Source organism: Harpegnathos saltator, unplaced genomic scaffold, assembly GCF_003227715.2.
Source record: "Harpegnathos saltator strain DR-91 unplaced genomic scaffold, Hsal_v8.6 scaffold103, whole genome shotgun sequence".
NCBI classification, from domain to species: Eukaryota; Metazoa; Arthropoda; class Insecta; order Hymenoptera; family Formicidae; genus Harpegnathos; species Harpegnathos saltator.
In genome coordinates this window covers 380,263-399,684 of record NW_020229877.1, presented here as the reverse complement: position 1 = coordinate 399,684, position 19,422 = coordinate 380,263, and the positions used below count along the sequence as shown (strand labels likewise).

The 19,422-nt window shown below is 41.2% G+C and overlaps 2 protein-coding genes and 2 non-coding genes across 4 annotated transcripts; 2 read left to right on the top strand and 2 right to left on the bottom strand.

The window, feature by feature from the left end:
- Positions 1-6,325: 6,325 nt before the first annotated feature.
- On the bottom strand, positions 6,326-6,398 carry TRNAV-UAC (transfer RNA valine (anticodon UAC)). The gene has a single exon. It is a non-coding gene; the product is annotated as a tRNA-Val (tRNA).
- Positions 6,399-8,211: 1,813 nt separating this feature from the next.
- Positions 8,212-11,029, top strand: LOC109504295 (CD63 antigen-like). Its single transcript, XM_025299350.1, has 5 exons — positions 8,212-8,442; positions 8,576-8,764; positions 9,235-9,387; positions 9,961-10,161; positions 10,688-11,029. Exons 1-5 carry the CDS (start codon positions 8,350-8,352, stop codon positions 11,027-11,029), a joined length of 978 nt encoding a protein of 325 aa, XP_025155135.1. The 5' UTR covers positions 8,212-8,349.
- TRNAD-GUC (transfer RNA aspartic acid (anticodon GUC)) lies at positions 9,753-9,824 on the top strand. Its single transcript has one exon. It is a non-coding gene; the product is annotated as a tRNA-Asp (tRNA).
- A 1,095-nt stretch (positions 11,030-12,124) lies between the features above and the next one.
- Positions 12,125-19,285, bottom strand: LOC105188077 (CD63 antigen). The gene is made up of 5 exons (XM_011149338.3): positions 14,871-19,285; positions 14,333-14,521; positions 13,942-14,106; positions 13,333-13,548; positions 12,125-12,987 (listed from the first exon to the last, which is right to left on the bottom strand). The coding sequence occupies exons 1-5, from the start codon at positions 14,931-14,933 to the stop codon at positions 12,925-12,927; spliced, it is 696 nt and encodes a 231-aa protein (XP_011147640.1). The 5' UTR covers positions 14,934-19,285; the 3' UTR covers positions 12,125-12,924.
- Between the last annotated feature and the right edge of the window lie 137 nt (positions 19,286-19,422).

The window sequence follows — 19,422 nt, the reverse complement described above, 5'->3', positions numbered from 1 at the left end:
GAGACGGAGAGGACACGCGCCGAGCAGCCCCCACTCCCTCCCCAGCGTGCGCACTGGGCGTCTCCCCTCTACTCGACCGGGCAGCCGACCTTCTCCCTCCACAGGGAAACGACGACAGGTGCGGCGAGAGCCTCCGCGAGCCGAGCGAGTTCCCAGAATGGTACGTAAGCAATGCCGAGTTTTTTTGCCGATGTTTGGAAACTGTATTGTCTCATCCGTGTTGACGACGTTTGTTTTGACCTGCAGCGATCGAGATTCGATGTGGCGGCGAGTTTCGAGCGAAAGGCGCGAGACCCGACGCGACGTTGAACATCGATGAATACGTAGATCCACGCACGCTGAGAAGAAAATAGGTATTCAAAAATGTTTCTGCCGAACGTCGCACGTTAACAGTGACATTTGCTTCCGATTAAGATGTGTCATTTGTAAAACTTACGTTCTAGAGTAGATTTTTCTCACCCTTCGCACCCGAATGTGTATGAATCGTCAATAGTAGCCGATGCGAGCCGCGAGAATGGACGGGACGAGACGAGCGTCGAGGGTCGAGCGTCAAGCTTCCGCGTGAAATTAGCTGACGGTCGCGAGAAGTAACGACGCCATGAAAATGTTCAAATGATCAACCTCGAGCGACCAATCCATAGCATTCCGTGGAATGGGAGAAACGACTGGAAAGGACGCTCGGTGCTCTCCGAATATTTGTAGCCGGCATCATCGAGGAAATCCGTCGAGTAAGTTACGAATGTCACGCAAATCAGTGGAATTTGCGAGAACGGCACGTATCGCTATGCATTTGAGATCCATTAAAATCGCTCGCGAGGCGAGTGCTGCGCGAGCGACTGCATTCGTCTTTCTCGCGACGCGCGATTGTAGGTTAAGAGTCTTTTTGTCATTTGAGTATTTTGTGCATCAGGCTATTCGTAGGTAATTTATATTCGCCCAAGTTCGAAATACATTTTGATGCACCCAATGCACATGGATGCAACGCACGGCACTGACGCGAGCCCAGCTTAAGGCACTGACACCGAACACTTCCGCGATGCAACGGCACATTTTTTTTCTCTCACCGAGATGTAAGGTGCAACGCGGTGGCGCGTTATCTTATCGCGAGCGATTTTCGCTAATGCATTCCAACGTCGTAAAACGTACAGCCGGGAGGGGGGGGGAGGGGAGTCGGTGTGATTCGGTCAACAGTGAGATTAGACTTCATTTGCGCGATAGCTGGCATCCCTAGAATGCATCACTAGCATCCGCGATCCCGTTGTTCATCGTACATATTTTCAGAAGATTCAGAAGATTCTACGCGTGACAAACATATCAAAATATGCGACGAGTTTTCTCATTGCAGTATATTATGGTGACTCGATACACATGGATAAAAGCGACTGTGACCGATAAGATAAGATAAATAATGTATCTCGCGTGTGTGTTGACCTAAACTCTCCGGGAAATCGCGCGGAAATGTGCTACTGAATTAATCATACTTGGCGATATGTGCAGCCCGATGATGGCTACGTTGCATCGGCGGCGGCGAATATTTCCGATCTGTCACAAAATGTAAAGACAAGATAATCTTCCAAGTTGTCGATTCACGTAGGCACGAAGGTGAATTATGACGGCGCTCGTGAGCGCAGAATTACTCCATTGAATCGACGGTGAAGAACTTTTCGACGCGATTCGAAGCGAGCGAACGCGAGCGTAATTGCAGATTGCCGCTTCTTTAAGTACGATTCCGCGTGCAATTTGTCGGATACGTTAGCGGCCATTTATCACACGCTGCAAAATTAATTTAGATGCGTACAACTACGCCGCAATACAGCGGCGGTAGCGTTAAATGCCTCGGACATTTAACATCTGTCTACGCCATGCATGTGCGCACGCTACGCGCCTATGCAAATTCATGTGTTTTACTCCCTTGCAGCATCCATTCGAAGCGGAGCAGTGAAACCGCGCGAATGCCGGTTAACGTATTCAACGGCGTACAAGATATATATACTGCGGCTCGCCCACAACGAGAATCGCGCAAAAATGCAAGACATTTTCCCCGCGCCTAATCGCCTGCGCGCGTTCGCGTACATTACGTACAGATTTTCATAAATCATCTTCGTAAACACGCCGAGGGGCTTAAACCTAACCTAACCTAACCGGCGAGACGTGTCGGAACAATTACGCCGTTCGCGAAAAACACTGCAAGATATTTTTGCAATTGTAGCGATTACAATGAATAATCTCAGCTGTGAAAGTTCGGCGCGAGAGACGTGCTTGCTTCGACGTGCAACGACGTGAATCCTGCTTTCCCCTTTCCTCGATTTCACGTCTCAATATCGCAATTCGGATTTTGACGACTACCGGAAAAAAGGAAATCCGGTCATTCCCGGTGCGAATATATGCATGAAGACACGTGTCAAGTGTTTTCCGGCGCATCCCGTCAATTTCCCGCCGCCCCGAATTCTCACCGAAAGTCCATCCTCGGAAATGAGCGTGTTTTTACATTCAAATGAGATTTAGCTCGGGCCCGCGTCGTCTAATTTTGCAAATACCGTCGTCGCCGCCGTCTTCATCGTCCTCGCCGTCAGTAGACAGTGGACGCTGATCGTGCGCAACAACGGCGTGCCAATTGTTTCAGCTCTGACTCACCCTGTCACATGACACGCGCTCATTTCTCGGGGACTCGTCCGAGCTCGAGCGGCACGCCGAGCACAGCTGAGCCGCCGGCCTCGACGACGCTCCTCGCCAGCGGATGCATCGATTTTTCCCGCTGCCGCCCGCACCGCGCAGCACCCGAGAACTGCAGCTCCGCGCGCGGATGCATCGCCTTGCACGGCTGGACTACTTGCCAACACCCCTTCCCATCCAGGTCCGATTCCCCACGTACTTCGTCAAGCGAAAGGACGGAAACGCGCGGGCAACGTTCCATCGAAAATTTTGACGACCGCAAAAGCTGACGTAAAAGACATTTTATCCAACAATGAGAAAGAGAAAAAGAGGAAGAAAGCGCACAGGAAGTTTCTCTTACGTTCCGCTCCGGTTTCCGTCCGCGGTCGTGTGCATACGTGTGTGTGTGTGTGTGTGTGTTTAAATATAATGAACTTCATCAAAGAGATACATTGCCGCTGAAAGAACAGGACTCCTTTAAAAAGTACAGGCGGTCATTAGCACGAGATTTATAGCAGGAAATTTTCGTGGGATCTCAACATGAAATTAGTTCGTTGTAAATTTAACTTCGGAATTAGCGCGGAGTAACCTTACGTGAGAGCTTCGCATAAAAAAGTAATTCTATAAGAACTTAAATGCGGAATCGATACGTAGGAACAGGAAGTTAATCACGTGCGTTATTCACGATATTAAGCGTGCATCGCAATGGCCGGGATCTTCGTGCCGTGAATCGTGACGCGCTATCGAGGAAATCATGGGAAAAAGAATGGAAAAGAGGAATGGATGGGATGGGAGAGGGGTAGTGAATCATTTCTCATCAGGAGACAGGATCAAAGAATTCGGGGTCAAGTTCAGCCAGCGTGAATGATGGGCCAAACGAAAGAAGCTGCAGGTGAACGTCGCCGATGCGGTCGGCCACGTTAACGACTATGCGCACGGGACTGGTTTCTCAAGATTTCACGGCCCTTCGGACAGGTAGTCCCCGCAGGACATGCGCGAGCAAGGGTGGAAGAAATCGAAGGGCTCGAACCCGTCATTGAAACTGATCGCTCGACGCGGGCGGTATCGCTCTTCGCGTTTTATTCATGAGCGATCGTCCACTTTCGAACGATCATGCCGCGTCTGCGCGATGGTGGGGCCCACCTGTGGGCCCGAAATAACACCGTCGAATCGTAACTACGAATCGAGGCGCATAGCGCGTTTGTCAACTCTTAAGTGCACAATGTATCACTTTGAACAGCTCGTTCGAGTAACGTCTCTTGGAAGCCTGAAGCTAATGATTTTTAGGGATTCCGGCGAGGAGCGTAATTAAGTCGGAATTTATTATGGAAAATATGTCATCATATTTTGAAAGTTTTACAAATATTTATCGACGACAGATTCGTGAAAATTAAAATCATTGCTTCCGGAACAGATGCACTTTATATATGTTCGTATAAATTGCAGCGTTTCCTACAAGTTTCATCACGTAAAGGATTAATACTTAGAACATTTCCTGTTTAATTATTTCAAGATGGATGTTTATATATACTTTATCTCTTTTTTTTTTTCTTTTTTCTTTCTTATTGCTACTTTAATTGTATAATGGGATTTCACTGATGCAAAACTTTCTGTATTGGAGGGTATAATAAAACACGGGGATCTCATCTCTTGCCTGCAAGACGATGCCTAACACTCGACAGTTTTACTATCGAGAGGGACTCTCGCGTGGAGAGTAAAACTTTCAAGCTAGTGTCCATTGAAAGTTTCATGCTCCATTCTGTGTCTGGACGCGAGTGGCTTTCAGATAATAAAACTCTCAAGTTAAACACAGCGGGATCCCTTGCGTAGATTGCAAATAGATTTTGCGCAAATTAAAATAAATTTCAGTTCCTACGCAGATTGTCGTATTTCACGGATACTACTCGTTAGGTATGATTAAACAAAATATAATTAATGCTAACTCGGCACAGGGCCTTTTAATCAAGTTCGCAACGCCGAAATCCTTTTATATCCGTAAAATATTAATACAGCTAGAGTACATATAATAAAATTCTCCTTTTTTCTGCTTTGTTTATATATTTGCTCGCTTACAATTATATTAATTAATTGAGAATGAGAATTGAATCTGTCTGAAACGTACACAACAGATACATCTTAACTACACATCGCTCTCTAATAATATGTACAAAACAACAATTAAATAATTATTAATTTCTGTTTATCATCTTCTCATTACAGTCTTGAAGCTGAATCGACGAGAGGAAGAGACGGCGAAGGCTAGTCAAAGCTGTTCAAACATCTCTGTTAGACTTTCGACCACGGTGAACGTTTCTCGAACGACCTGGTACTCTGGTGCAGGGTAAGTAACTCAACTAATGATCTTTAAATATTTCGATACCCCGAGGGCAAATAACGCGTTTCAATATCGCGAGAGTACACTGCGACTTGAATGAAGTTCGAGCGATGTCGGAGCGAGCGACTTCAAGTCGAATGTATCCGTACGTCACTCGTCTCACAATCAATCGATCATCGTTGTCCGGCGTGACATCAGCGAGAAAAGGGTCGAGCGACATTGCGAACGGAAGCGGTAGAAAGTCGTAATTGATTTTCGGCCGATGCACTCGCGTCAGTCTCGTCTTTATATTCTCGGCACGGAGAAGAGACGAGAATGAAAGAGAAAGAAGCAGAAAGACAGAGAGTATCGAATGTTCCCTTCAGTCTTTCATTCACTGTCTCACCGAAGCCGGACCATCTGGTCTTCCACCTGCGTTCAGCCAACTGTTTCTTTGCCATCGCGTCGCAACCAGGGCGGATCCGGTTTTCATTCGGGCCCCTTGCAATATTTTATCTCGCGACGACAAGCATAGCGAGCGAGGCAATGTCGACGCATGTTTAAAAGCTTTCGAAGCTTCGCTCCTTCTTTGTCGCTCCCTGGTCGGACAAACGAAATTTCGCACTTCAGTGTTGAAACAATCTAAGACCCCTGATACGAATGTGAATGTGTGCGAGTTTCTCGTGGATATTTTCAAAAATTATCTCGCAAGCAGTCTCCTGACTTCTGACGTCGAAGCTTGTACCTTTATATCAAATTTTTCTTTCAACTTTTCATAAACTTCTATAACCTCGGGAAATGTGCAGAAAATAACGAGTTTTGTAATAAACTTTCTTTCTTCTGCTGTGTTCGCGGAGAGATATTGTGAAGTTCAGCTTACATAACGCCAATGTATACGCACATAATACTCTCATGAAATTATGAGTGGCCGTTGGTTATACGTTGCTTCTTTTTCCGCGTATACACACGTACTAGGTACGGTCGATACGACCCCATGAGGGTTAAATGAAGGGCGTGATAACCCTTCTTTCTCTGTATACTGAACGGTGTCCAATACAATTACAATATAATTCCGCGTTGCTTAAGTTTCGTCGAACTCTCCTTTGATCATTTCTCAAACAAGAGCATACATACCGAGAAAAATAAAATAGACATACTTTGCGTATTGTCTCTCCGTAATTTTCTGCGATATGATTAATGCAAACGACTTATCACTCAACACAGCGATATTTATGGAATAGAATCTACTTGAGTGCAATTTACTTTGCAATATCATCTATTTCTTAATCTTCCCGTCTGTTAGGCGACATTTGTCAAATTATTTCGTTTTTCTTAAAAAAAAAATGAAATAAAAAAAAGTGGCTCCGGCCGGGATCGAACTGGCGACCTTCTGCGTGTAAAGCAGACGTGATAACCGCTACACCACGGAACCGTGAGAAACTTTCCTCAATATTATGTTCAAACGGACAGGCTCATATTTTTTAATATAATTTAAATTTTTAGATATTCGCGTCTCACTTTTAATACAAATTCGTGAACAAAATGTTATCGTATATGTGAGTTGTAAACAAAAAAAAATCATTTTTAATATTTTCACTTACACGTCATCCATACTCAATCGATAAATGTGCACTTTGTTTCAAGCCACACAGATGGCAACTATGATCCATTCTTATATATTGAATACGAATTGGACACTTTTCTGATGTATTATATATAAATTTACTACATTATAATTATTGTCTTTTCTATCACTTAAGGTGAGATTATATAATATATAACGAATATACAGGATAAAAATAGGATTTCATAATTTAAATTATACAATTTTTCTTCCTTTCCCCAATTTTTTTAGTTGTTCGTTGGATAAGAATGTTATTTTGCAAAAATGAAATCCAATTTACTAAATGTTAACTTAAACATACATTAAACAACAACTAAAGTAATAAAACAACAACTAAATGTTAGTATATGTTCGTAATACATTTTGTAAATGTAATATATATTCGTTATTTGAATTGAATGTTAAATTAAATCTAAATTTTGTTATAGTCAAACATAGAACGTAATTCACGTAAATTAAGAATACAGTACTAGTTATAGATAAATCCGCGGAAAAGAAAATAGAAAACAATAAAAAAAAATAGAAAAAATAGAAAACAGGTATCCTTGAGATATACTAGATAGATAGGAAATCACTTATATTCGTCATCATATCGATAAACACAGACGAGAAATGAGAGTCGCTTGGTAAATGTAAAGATATCTTTTTTACAAAATGTGAATGTGAATGTTATCAAATCAACCTTTTGATCAGAGAGTTGGAGAAAGAGGATTATTTCTTACGTAGGGAAATCTGGACATGTCATAAAATATTTGGAAACTATGTAAATGTAACTTCAAATTGTTATTATTAGTATTTTTTTATTTTCTGTTGCCACTTTCAATCTTTCGTGTTGTAAACTTTATCATATTATACAGTACAGACATATGGTTCCAAAATATTCAAGAAATATAACTATGATCATGAAGATAAATATGAAGGTTAAAGATGAATGTGACTTTATCGCGATAAATCCGCTGTGAAAATTCTATGCATAGCCGTGACATCATAAAAACAGTTACTTTTGCAACTATGATTGTATCCGAGGTATCTAGATTTTTTAAATAGTTATCTCGGTAATTATTCTTCTCGCTTTACACGACAAAATGTTCTGATAATGTACATTTGTTACTACATTTGTACTTTAAACTCTGTGCGATTTAGTACAAAGATAGACTGTAACGATAGGTCATGAGAAACCGATTGCGAAATGAAAATTCAGATAGAAATTGTTCTATATTATTTAAAAAATTCCTAACGTATAAGAAATATTTAAAGGACGTGGAACGTTTGAATTTCTTCGTAGAATACACTGTAAGTTAAAATAGAGTAATGGAAAAGCTTCAATGTAGTTTCTCAAAAAAAACTCAGAAATGTTTGATTTTAATTATACAATTATATCTGCTACCAGCAAAGAAATAGTACTAAGTAGTCATAAAGAAGCAGAATATCAGTGAAAAATTTTTGCTCCGGTTCACATTTATTGCGTCTGTCATATATTGACTCCGTTAACTGACGATTTTGCGATAATCAGTTATAATCTTTTACACTATATACAACGAGTAATATTGATATCATATAAGCAAGACATCACTTAGTGCAGTTGAAAAGAATGTACTAAGATATTAGATAAGACGTATCAAATGAAAAAGGCATTATTGGCGAATGTGTATCATTAAGAGCATAGCCGTCGAAGAATCGACTTCTCGACTTCTATGTAAAATTTTCCCGAGATTTTCATACTTCTTGTTATTAAGTGTATAATTGTACCGAAAAATATATGATGGCGTTGACCGTTCTGGAAGATTCAGTGCAACGGAGTGTGCTGCGGTGGATTCGAACCTTTTATATACTCTGTAATCTCATATTAGCCGTAAGTGCATTATAATATTTATTATAGAAAACACTAAAGTAATATTATATTATAGTATATCATTGTATATGTATATTTCAATTATTATTTTGCCGAAAATCGGAACATCGTGTTTTAGTTTTTAGTTTTTTAGTTTTTAGGAATAGGAGGACTAGCCCTGGCTATTATCAGCAAAATAAACATGTTCGGTGAGCTGACACTGTTGCATCATTATCAGAACATAGAAGTCGATATTTTTTTGGCCTGCTCAACTATACTGATTGTGATCGGTTGCCTTGGTATTTTTGCGGGTTCGAGAAATTGCTATAAATTAATGCTGACAGTAAGCACGTTTATTTTCAAATTATTCCCTGACTCGAAACAATATGCACAACGGATTATATTTTATCATAATTTCAATGCATCCCGTCTCTTGATACGCGCGATTTACGATCATCCAAATTGGGCGACGTTAAATTACATATTGGCAAAATTAATTCGCTTAAAGCGTTTATTTACGGTGCTCTTTAATTTTATCCGCTTCAATAGAGAGCGCATGAAAATACGTCAGAAAATATTAACATAACTACAAAAGATGAAAATTGATATATTACAAATTATGTATATTATCATATTATGTATTTTATCATAAAACATTGTGCTATTGCAACATGTAATGAAGATACATTGAGCAATTTATTATAGCGGACTATTTATATTTTATAATATTTGTATCATATGTATACACATATGACGTCTCATATCTCATAACATGAATATCATGGAATATTAAAAATTGTAATTATTTTATAGAATGGTTTACTGCTAGGTGCCTTTCTAATATGCACTATTGCTTATATTGTTACGACGAACATAATCACGGATTATAAAAATATTTTGCTTCGACAAATGAGCAAAGATATGAATAATTACAAAAAAAACATCGTTGATAAACTACATGTTAAGGTAAATTTATATACTCATTTATAATTATTCATCAACAAATTCTTATATTGAACTTTTATAATCAGATTGAATTATTAAACCAATCGGTTACTTTTCTTCAAAACACATTGTTCACAGTAATCAAATTTTATTTATAATTTTTTAAATATAATTAATATAGCTACAAACGGTAATCGGTAAAGATTTTAGTATTATTGCTAATGTGAAGACGTTGTTATATAATAATAATAATAATAATAATATGATATGTATAATCATGTGCATACAATATCTATAAAAAAAATTAGCAATTATTGCGTTTTTTTAATCTATATTTAAAGTCTGTTGAACTTGTGTACCATTAAAAGTAACTTACATTTCGAGAATCCTCGGTAGTATAGTGGTTAGTATCCCCGCCTGTCACGCGGGAGACCGGGGTTCGATTCCCCGCCGGGGAGGTTTCTTCTTTTTTTACTTATTTTTTCTCCTATACTATAATTATATAAACGTTATCTAGATTATTTAAATAAATTTTTAAAAATATTTTTGATTAATTGAGGAAATCTTGCATAATAATAACGATAAAAATTGCAGCTTTCTTGTTGCGGACTCCATGATATCACTACATGGAATGCAAATAATATTCCTACATCTTGTTGCCGAAACATTAAAACGAAATGCGTCTTAGGTTCCCCTTATTTGAAAACTAATGGCTGCTTTGAAGAATTTATTCGTATGTCGCGTTATTACGTTTGGCTTTTCTACTCCGTTTTCACATCCGTTGGGCTTATTGAGGTAAACAAGCATTTGAGAAAAATTATTAAGTAATTAAAATAATTAAAATGTCAATTTTGTGCCTGCACACGATATTAATGTGAGATGATAAAAGTACCTAAAATTTACTTCAATAAAAACCTGTCTAGTATATAAAACACATGTCAAACATTTCGGCCTTTTGTATTTGGTCTTATTATAAATTATAAATTATAATATTAAATTATTAAGTATATAAAGTATCCAGTAATTATCGTCAGTGTCATTTCAACAAATTCTTTCACCAATTTAGAATTATTTTTTATTTATTCAACAGTTCTATCTCTCCATCTCTCTCTCTCTCTCTCTCTCTCTCTCTCTCTCTCTCTCTCTCTCTCTCTCTCTCTCTCTCTCTCTCTCTCTTTCTCTCCATCTCTCTCTCTCTCTCTCTCTCCATCTCTCTCTCTCTCCATCTCTCTCTCTCTCTCTCTCTCTCTCTCTCTCTCTCTCTCTCTCTCTCTCTCTCTTGTTTTGTAACCTAAATTCTTAATCAAATTATTGCCCGTAGATTTTCGGGATCATGTTGTCATATCTGCAATGTGGCATCATTAAAGATACTCAAAAAAAGAAATGTGCGACGGATGATTTGAAAATTCCAAGGCCTCAAATGACATCTGTTCATGTCGAAAAAGAGACTCAGGTGAGCGAAGAAGAAAAGGGAGAAGAAAAGGAAGAAAAAGGGAAGGGTGAAGAAGAAAAGGGAACAAAAAAGGAGGAAGAAGATAAAGAGGAAAAGGAAAAAGAAGAGTCGAACAAGGAAAATAATGCTAAAGAGACGAAACAAAAGACATCGGATAATCAAGATATTGTACTTGAACATGTTAATATCAATGAAATTTTTGATGCCTAGTAATACTTTTTTTAAATAGTTTTATATAATATATAAAGTCACATATATTCAATTTTTTCTCTCATTAGTAGATCATTTGATAGATTTCATGTCGCTGTATTCCATCAGTGAGAAATAAATTAATATTAAAATATTTAATATGTAAAATTAGAAGATTATTTCAGGTTTTAGGTTATTTGCAGTCTTCCATCAAAATCTGTCCTTAATGAGGGATTAATTCAAAATTAGTAAAGAAATCTACTTTTGGGAAAAAATTGATTTGAAACTAAGAAATGCCTTATCGATATTTTTTTTATATCTCCACAATTCGAAATTCTGTTTGTCGCAAAATACGATTAATAATTAATATTTTTTAATTTACAGAAAAATACAAAAAATATCTTAATAAATATCTACTGACAACGAATTCAATTTTTATATAAAAAATTTTACGAGAGCTATGACTTCATGAATTAATAAATATTTGTTTTGTAAATACACAATTTTTGTAAATGCAAAGGATTAACATTAAACTTGAATATATAACATACATATCAGACATTTTATTTTCATAAAGAATTACCGTACTACTATTTATTTATAAATAATAAATATAAAATTACGTACATTTGTGTGTAGATGTATGCGTACACTGAGAGAAAAGTATATGATATTTGGAACTATAATGATATAGTAACTAAATTATAGACCGAAATATCATATTTATAATAAGTATTACCATAATATCGGTAATAATTACGATATAGGCATAGCATAACCAACCATGTAACATTTTTACTAAGAATTATAGTAAGTTAAACTAAAATTATTGTATGGATACAAATATAAAATCGTAGGTAAAGTAACTCTTTTATACAGTCAATATTACCAGAATATTTGCTAAATAATGACAGATGTAACTATATAAATATTAAATCTCACTATATTTGTGAATGAGAAATTACCATATATGTAGTAAAAGTAACTAAATAATTATTTCAGACAATCATTGACTATATATTTGTGTTTATTCTAATATATTTTGCAGGTTCCACGAACTATAAAAATATGGTTGACGCCAAAATGAACTATAAAATATAGTGAGATTATAGTTAATTCAACTATATTTTTCTATCAGTGTACAATATAAACTGAACGGACAATGATTATGCTGGGTTGAAAATATCTTTAGTTATTATCGTATATCAAAACGATGACAATATAAATCTATGAAAATTTGCCGAAGATAAAATATACATACAGTTCTAACCTAAAGAAAGAATACATTATTTATGATCGAAGTAGATAAAGTCTTTGTTAAGCAAAATATTGTAAAGATAAAAAAGTATCAGCGCGATATATATATATATATATATATATATATGTATGTAATATATTATAAATATGTATCGACGACACCAATTACTCACGATTATTCTATATCCGGTAGTGTTTGCATATGTTATAATCTAACGCTCAACCCCGTATTCGCGTTAATCGAGAACAATTATTTCAATATATAATTGAAATAACGTTCCAAAAAAGAAATTTGATGCTTGCCTACTCTAGAAATATCTCTCTAATTATTCGGAGTGTATGCTTATTGCTTACGCATATAAGGACAAAAGCACACGGCTTAATTTACAAAATACGCATAATACAAACGTATTGAGTGATTAGAAAAGCTTGAAATAAATTCGTTTCTGTATGCCGCAATGAATTCGATGAACATGGAGAATATCGCGAGCGAGTAAATTAATACGCGAATAAACGATAAACGGGGCAGTCAATTACATTCAACTCTTCATTCCTTCGTCGATAATTGAATGTAATTCTTGTGACAATTTGTTCAAATTGCGCGGTAAATTATGCGACTCGGTCTAATGCAACGCGAGATGAAGTCAAGGCATCTCGTTTCACTTGTCGCTTTCCCTTTTTATGGCTGCGGCGAGACAGCAAGCGAGGACAATACCAGCAATCTGAAAGAAAGAGGAAATACATAATTTCGAAACGAAATTAGCACGACGCATCTCGCCATGCGACAACACATTTCCAATGCTCGCATTAGTCCCGAAATTAAATGATTTTTTCGAAACATGCACATGATATATACATTAATCTCTCTCACATTAACAAGAAATACACATTAACAAGAAAACTCATGCATTTATGCATCTTCCTTGTTACGCTCGCATTCGAAACTCGTTTAGTTTGATCTCGACGGGACGAAGTGAATCCCGACATGGTATCACACGGACAGCGCATCGGCTTATCTAACTAAAATATCTCGCGAAACAAATAAGATAAAACGTATTTGTACTCGCCTCCACGAAAGCTATTCCGATGCCCACGCCGATCAAGACCGTAGCACCCTTCTGGACACGCATTTCCAGCTTGCTGAAGCATCCGTCCTTGTACACGTTAGGGCCGTTGACCTGACATATCACCTGCATGTCCTCCGTACAGCAGGAGGACGGGAAGCCTTTCGAAGGGTTTGCCGTGACCCAATCATTTGAATTATCCACGCCACAGCACTGCAGCTGTTGAGCGCACGAGCGATTAAGCGATCATTAATCGGACGATCCGAGGAGATCGAGTCATGAATAATTTAAAGGACGATCACGTCACGATACGCGTCGTGAGGCCGTCTCGGCCAAGTGGGCGAAAGGACTAGTGGTAGTTCAGGACACGAAATAGTAGTCAATGCACTCGCGAGATGAGGGAGTGCGACTTTAATCGCTCGTCCCATTATTCACACGCGACGATGTTTTCGTCCGACCTAGCCCACCACCACCACGGGAAGGCAACAGCGCGCACCACCATTGTTTTCCTCGTGGCACGAAGGCTACATCGATTTTATCACCTCGCCAACCCAACTTTATATCGACCGAACCCATTAGCGGCGGGCTACGCTCCAGATTCAGTATACTGACCTTTTTCTGCACGTTGTCCCAGGCTTGCTTGTCGACGTCCGAGTAATTCTTCATCGATTCCTTCAGGGTGTCCTTCATCGCCATGCTGAAGTCGTTCTTGAACACCGCCGCCGCAATGCCGACCGCGAGCTCGATCACGAAGATTATTAACAGTGCAGCCGCGAACTAGATCATTTTGCAGATTAATTTGTGATCTCACAGATTGACAAATCAATAAATGACACCCTCCCCCCGACAAAAAAACGTAGACAGTTTTCAGCGGGCAGATTCCCGTGGAAGATGATAATTTCTCTTCGTTATTTTCCATGCCACGTCGTCTAATCGTGTTTGGTGACGCACGTCATCCAGTTTAATTTTACCTCGTACATTGCGCGCTGTTTCTTCAACTTACGACTATCAGCATGTTGTAATGCTCCTTGATCGCACCGTAACAGCCGAGGAAAGCTATAATGAAGACGATAGATCCTGCGACTATGAGGACGATCGGCGGAGCTATTATCCTCCCTTCTATAAAGTGATTGAATTCACCAACATCTGCCAACACCAACGCCCCAGCCGCGATAATACCTATGCCGGATATCTGGAAGATAAAATTTTGCCAACTGTGTACACACGTTCTCGTCCACACGTTCCTCGCGTATTCGATTTCTCTTCCGAGAAATTAAAAATCGCTTCACGCTAATAATAGAACCGGCCTCGAGAGGAGCTAATAATAGAATCTAAAACCACACGAATCGGCGCGCCTCTTCGCGTGTCCTCGAAAAGTGGTCGAAAAGTGATCGATAAAGAAGCGCAGTACATGCACGGAAACTCGAAGAAATCTTCGATGAAGATGAAGACACTTGAGTCACCTCCAGAAGAAATTCGCTCGAAAAGGCCATCCGCGAAGAGAAGCGCTCCATCCGCCGCGCCGTTCTCACGCTACTCACCGCGAACACCAGGTTGAAGATGAAGAGGATGTACTTGATGACGTTCATTCCGCAGGACTCCATGGCGTCGCTCTGTCTCTTCTTCGTACCGTCCGTCCGGTTGACCTTGTAGATTTACTCTCTCCCAAGCAAGAGACACTTCGCGGGAATTCAGAAGGCGAGACGCATAATCGGCCGCTTGCGCCCCGTGCGACGGCCGTCCGGTCAGTGCGAGTGATCTAGGTGGTGCCTCTTCAGGCCTAGGCGACGAAGGGCTTCGATCGAAATCCTCGGCTACGAAGCCGACACGAAGAGGCAGCCCCATTGGTCGTCCGGGCAGGGCGATGCACGAGGTTCCACCGGCGAACCCATCGGCGCGTTACCAGCCTGCCATTGGTCGGCATCCCGGACGAAGGTGTTATGTGGTCACCGAAGGTAACCATGGTCACCCAGGCGCACCGCTATAATCCCCGGGCACAGTTTTCTGTGGGGAGGAGGAAAGAATAAACAACGAAGAGATAAGAAGGAGAGGACGATTGGTATTTGCGAACTCGTAAAAGCCGGCCACGAACTTCCACGGGTGAATCCACTACCAAGGGCCAAGGGTTCGGTGCCCTCTGTGGCCGGTGCCACCTAACCCGCTAGCCATCGATCCGGAAGCCATCGACTGACGACGTCTCCACGCGAGATTTAGAAGATTAATCGCGGGAAAGGTTCCTCGACGGCGCGGCGGCGGTTCGATCGCGGCGTCGATACGGCTCGAGCTCGCGTGTACGCGTAACGTTAACTGTTGACCCTGTTGACGTTCCACGTACTCATATGGGTTGATTAACCAATTGCCGGTTTTATTTTCTCTCTTTCTCTCTTTCTCTTCCTTTCTCTTCCTTTCTCTTTCTCAACGAGTCCTTTCGGACGGCGGCAAACGCGGTACGCGTCTTCGATTCGCGACTTTCCCGATCCCTCCTCGTTGTGTTGGCATCGGGTCGACAAGGGCGGGCGAGGGGGGGGGGAGGATAAAATGCAAACGGTCGCATATGGGTGGGCATATCGTGCCTTTTTTTTTCGCGACATCGCCGTGCGAACTCGCCGGACATGACCGCAATGTAGCTTCAGCGCGTACGCGCTTTAATGAGCTCCGAAGCGCAGGGGACTTTGCGCTGCATTGCGGTGACGTTTATCGACGGACGGACGCAACCGCGACGCGATCTTTCATCAGGATCGGGCGAAACGCTGAAATGTTAAAGTGCGCGCTCGCAGTTCAATAAAGTCACATTATTTACTCGTCAATCGTCGCAATATGGGTCAGCGGCGCGACCTGCGCACGATATAATACGCTTTTCGTGATTCGATACCTCCGACCGACTTCGCGGGAAAAGAAAAGCTTCGCTCGTGTCTCGCATGCGAGGCCGCCGCGCCGCGCCGCGCCGCGCGGCGATTCGCGCTCGAAAATCCGTTCGTGCCGTACTACAGACGCGTATATGGGTTAATGGAAGCACACGATAAATATAGTTGGCACGCTCATTCCTCAGGTAGCTGCGCCTACCTACGTAATAGCACATGCATAATGATAACACGGCAACTACGTACTTAACCGCCTTAACCGCCGCGCCGCTGAAACATCCTCGCCGGCGCGCTCGTGTTCGCACATTTCGCGTTCGCTCGATATCCAAACGGCGAGCATCGAGTTCTGTTAGCGTTAGCGTTAGCGTTAGCGTAACACCTGATCGCACATTGGTAAAGTCGGCGCCCGCGAAACTTGTTGAATTGACGTTAACGGGCCGGGAAGAACGGCTTTTACAATCGAGCTCGGGACGAGGTGACGACAACAGATGGCAATAACGAGACAACTTTTACATCAAACGAAACTTTATTTTAACAAATTGCCTCGTTACAAGCAATATTCACAATAAAGAAAGAATATCATGGACGAGTAATAAAGAAAAACGCCGGGAGAGCGTACGCTAGGGAGAAATTTGCGACTTGATCGATAAATATGTTTGCGTTGGAGATCTCAGTGAAACGACGACACATTCAAAACACACTTGTGTTTATTCTAGATTTATCAAGAGCAAAAGTGCGTACGCCATACTCGCGTAGATCATACTGATTTAGTGCATACGATAACGAATAACGATATTGACTGAAAATGGACTGTTCTGTCACGACTGTTTTAACACTTATACACCGAGTCACATATTGCACGTCTTCCGTAATTAAACGATTAAATATACATTGCGAGTTTCACAATACGCTAAGCGGACAATACCTGAGATGCATAAAGTTTTAAGTGAATCGTTTCTCGCTCGCGCGACGAATTAAGTGTTCTTAAGTAAAGCTGAAACTGATGATTACTTGACACAAGTGAGATTCGTTGAGATACGAATCGCGCGCTCGCACGTGATCGCGAAATCGATCTTTTCGATGTTTCAATTTAACCTGACGAGATTTCCTTCGATGTTCGCAAGTACACAGTAAATGCAGTTAACGTGTCAATTTATCACACATTTATACACGAGAGTCGGCTCGCGGTTTTGCTGAAACAACCATCGACGCTGTCGATCGATCTTCCTCGACGAATTCCGAACGACGAATTGTCTCGGCGAATAGCGAGGAACTAGGCCATTGAAACTTTGTCTATTGTCGGCCGCACGGTCGAGGTTGCGATAATCATCGGATCGCGTCAGCCGGACAATCGATGCCTCGCGGGCTCCGCACTTTGTACCTACCTCTTGAGACGCAAATACGAACATAATTGATTTGTCTTTAGACGAGGACATGAAATTACTTCGGGCTCCCCCACAGGGTCGTTAGTACTTGAGATGCTGATAAGCGGCCATGAGGAGGAATATCACGAGAGTTAGCACATTCGGCGAGGTGAACGTGCCGGAGCTGTTCCAGCTGTCCGTCGGCGACCTGGAAGGCGAGGAAGGAATATTAAGAAAGGATCGATAATTACACCCTTGACTGGGCTGTTGCGTGTCATCGAGGCACGATGCGTCGACATTAGGACTTCCGGAAATCGACGCAGGGGAGAAGCGCACCTCGATCGGAAAGCTGCGCGTCGCGGCGCGCGCGAGTCTAATTACGTAGAAACGCGTTAATGCGCGCGCTAGAAGACCCGTAAGATTCGTATCTGCATTTAAATGCGAAGCTGTATCGTATGTATCACGTGTCTCGTGCGTATACATGTGCCGGAATTGCGCGTTGTAAATAAACTTACGTCACGCATTGCGCATTGCGGCATGATTATGAGAGAGCAAATGTAGCACGTCTTCGAATTATTTATCGGCTGCATTATTAATCAGTGCTCGCGAATCAGTGTCGCGACGACAGCCGGAAAGGAGACACTCGCGCGGAATTTCGTGCGACGGGAAAGCATTGTCCAAGGCAACGATATTCTCGGTAAATTGCAAACATTTCTGGGGATTTTTCACAATCACGTACATTCGTACGTGCGTGCGTGTATATATATTATTGGCAACATACTGACACAACGCTTCGCAATTAACATATGGTATACGGTATACGGTGTACGGGCATGGCGTGTATCCCTCGAATAATAAAGTTGCGGAGACGGCATAGTGGGGATTAATTTTCTCAACTTTTATTTCGTATCTCACAGAGAGTTCATGAGTTAATCAAATATCGCTAACATCGCTAGGCCACTTTATTAGCACAACAATACAGTCTCAGAGAGAAGGTAGCCAGAGTTAGTTACGCAAGTCTACTCATAACTGCCATGGGAGGATACACATTAGATAACGTATCATCATCTAGATCTAGATGTGTTACTACGCGTGATCGTGAAATAATTTATAGGAACGGGGGGAGGGGATGTTTCCCCACACGCTCTGGCGATGTGTATTTCTGTTAATCTAATCCTTCCTTACGTAATGCGTTAGATACCTTTGTATCGAATTAATTATAAGTCAGTTTTCAAATTCAAATATTTTCCTAGCGGTTTTAAAGCCCACGATGAAAAGCGGATCGAGAGCGGATGTAGGAGGATAAAGTACGAGACAGAAGAGGAGTGAGCACGGAGGAAGTAGAATGTACTCTTGTTGGGGATATCGTCGAGTTTACATATAACAGGGCGAGCATACTGCGAAGTAACAAGTCGAAGAGCGTGAAAAATATTACATCACATACGTGTACATCGTGCGTCGTTTCTACTAATTGCTCTACATGCGGCTCGCTTTATCGCGAAAGCGACGGAAATGCCTCGTGCGCGAAGGCGCACGATGTCGATTTTTATTACAGAGGGAGAATTCTCGCAGAGAGTAATCACCGCGAGAGTACCGGGTCAACTCTAATCGGGGCGTATCTCTAATCAGTTCTATGAACGTGATGTGTGTGTGTGTGTGTGTGTGTGTGTGTGTATGCATATATCGATCCTTCTCTCTCTCTCTCTCTCTCTCTCTCTCTCTCTCTCTCTCTCTCTCTCTCTCTCTCTCTCTCTCTCTCTCTCCCTCTCTTTCTCTCTCTCCCTCTCCCTCTCCCTCTCTCTCTCCCTCTCGTCCCGTCGTCGATGGCTGACATTTTTCTTCGGAAGAAGTACCTCTCAGAATTCTCT

Coding starts and splice junctions, on each gene's coding strand:
- LOC109504295 (XM_025299350.1), top strand. CDS start 8,350: ATGATGGCGTTGACCGTTCTGGAAGATTCAGTGCAACGGAGTGTGCTG. Junction 9,388..9,960: donor TTGATAAACTACATGTTAAG/GTAAATTTATAT, acceptor TAAAAATTGCAG/CTTTCTTGTTGCGGACTCCA. Junction 10,162..10,687: donor CATCCGTTGGGCTTATTGAG/GTAAACAAGCAT, acceptor TATTGCCCGTAG/ATTTTCGGGATCATGTTGTC.
- LOC105188077 (XM_011149338.3), bottom strand. CDS start 14,933: ATGGAGTCCTGCGGAATGAACGTCATCAAGTACATCCTCTTCATCTTC. Junction 14,107..14,332: donor ATTACAACATGCTGATAGTC/GTAAGTTGAAGA, acceptor AAAATGATCTAG/TTCGCGGCTGCACTGTTAAT. Junction 13,549..13,941: donor GGGACAACGTGCAGAAAAAG/GTCAGTATACTG, acceptor TGCGCTCAACAG/CTGCAGTGCTGTGGCGTGGA.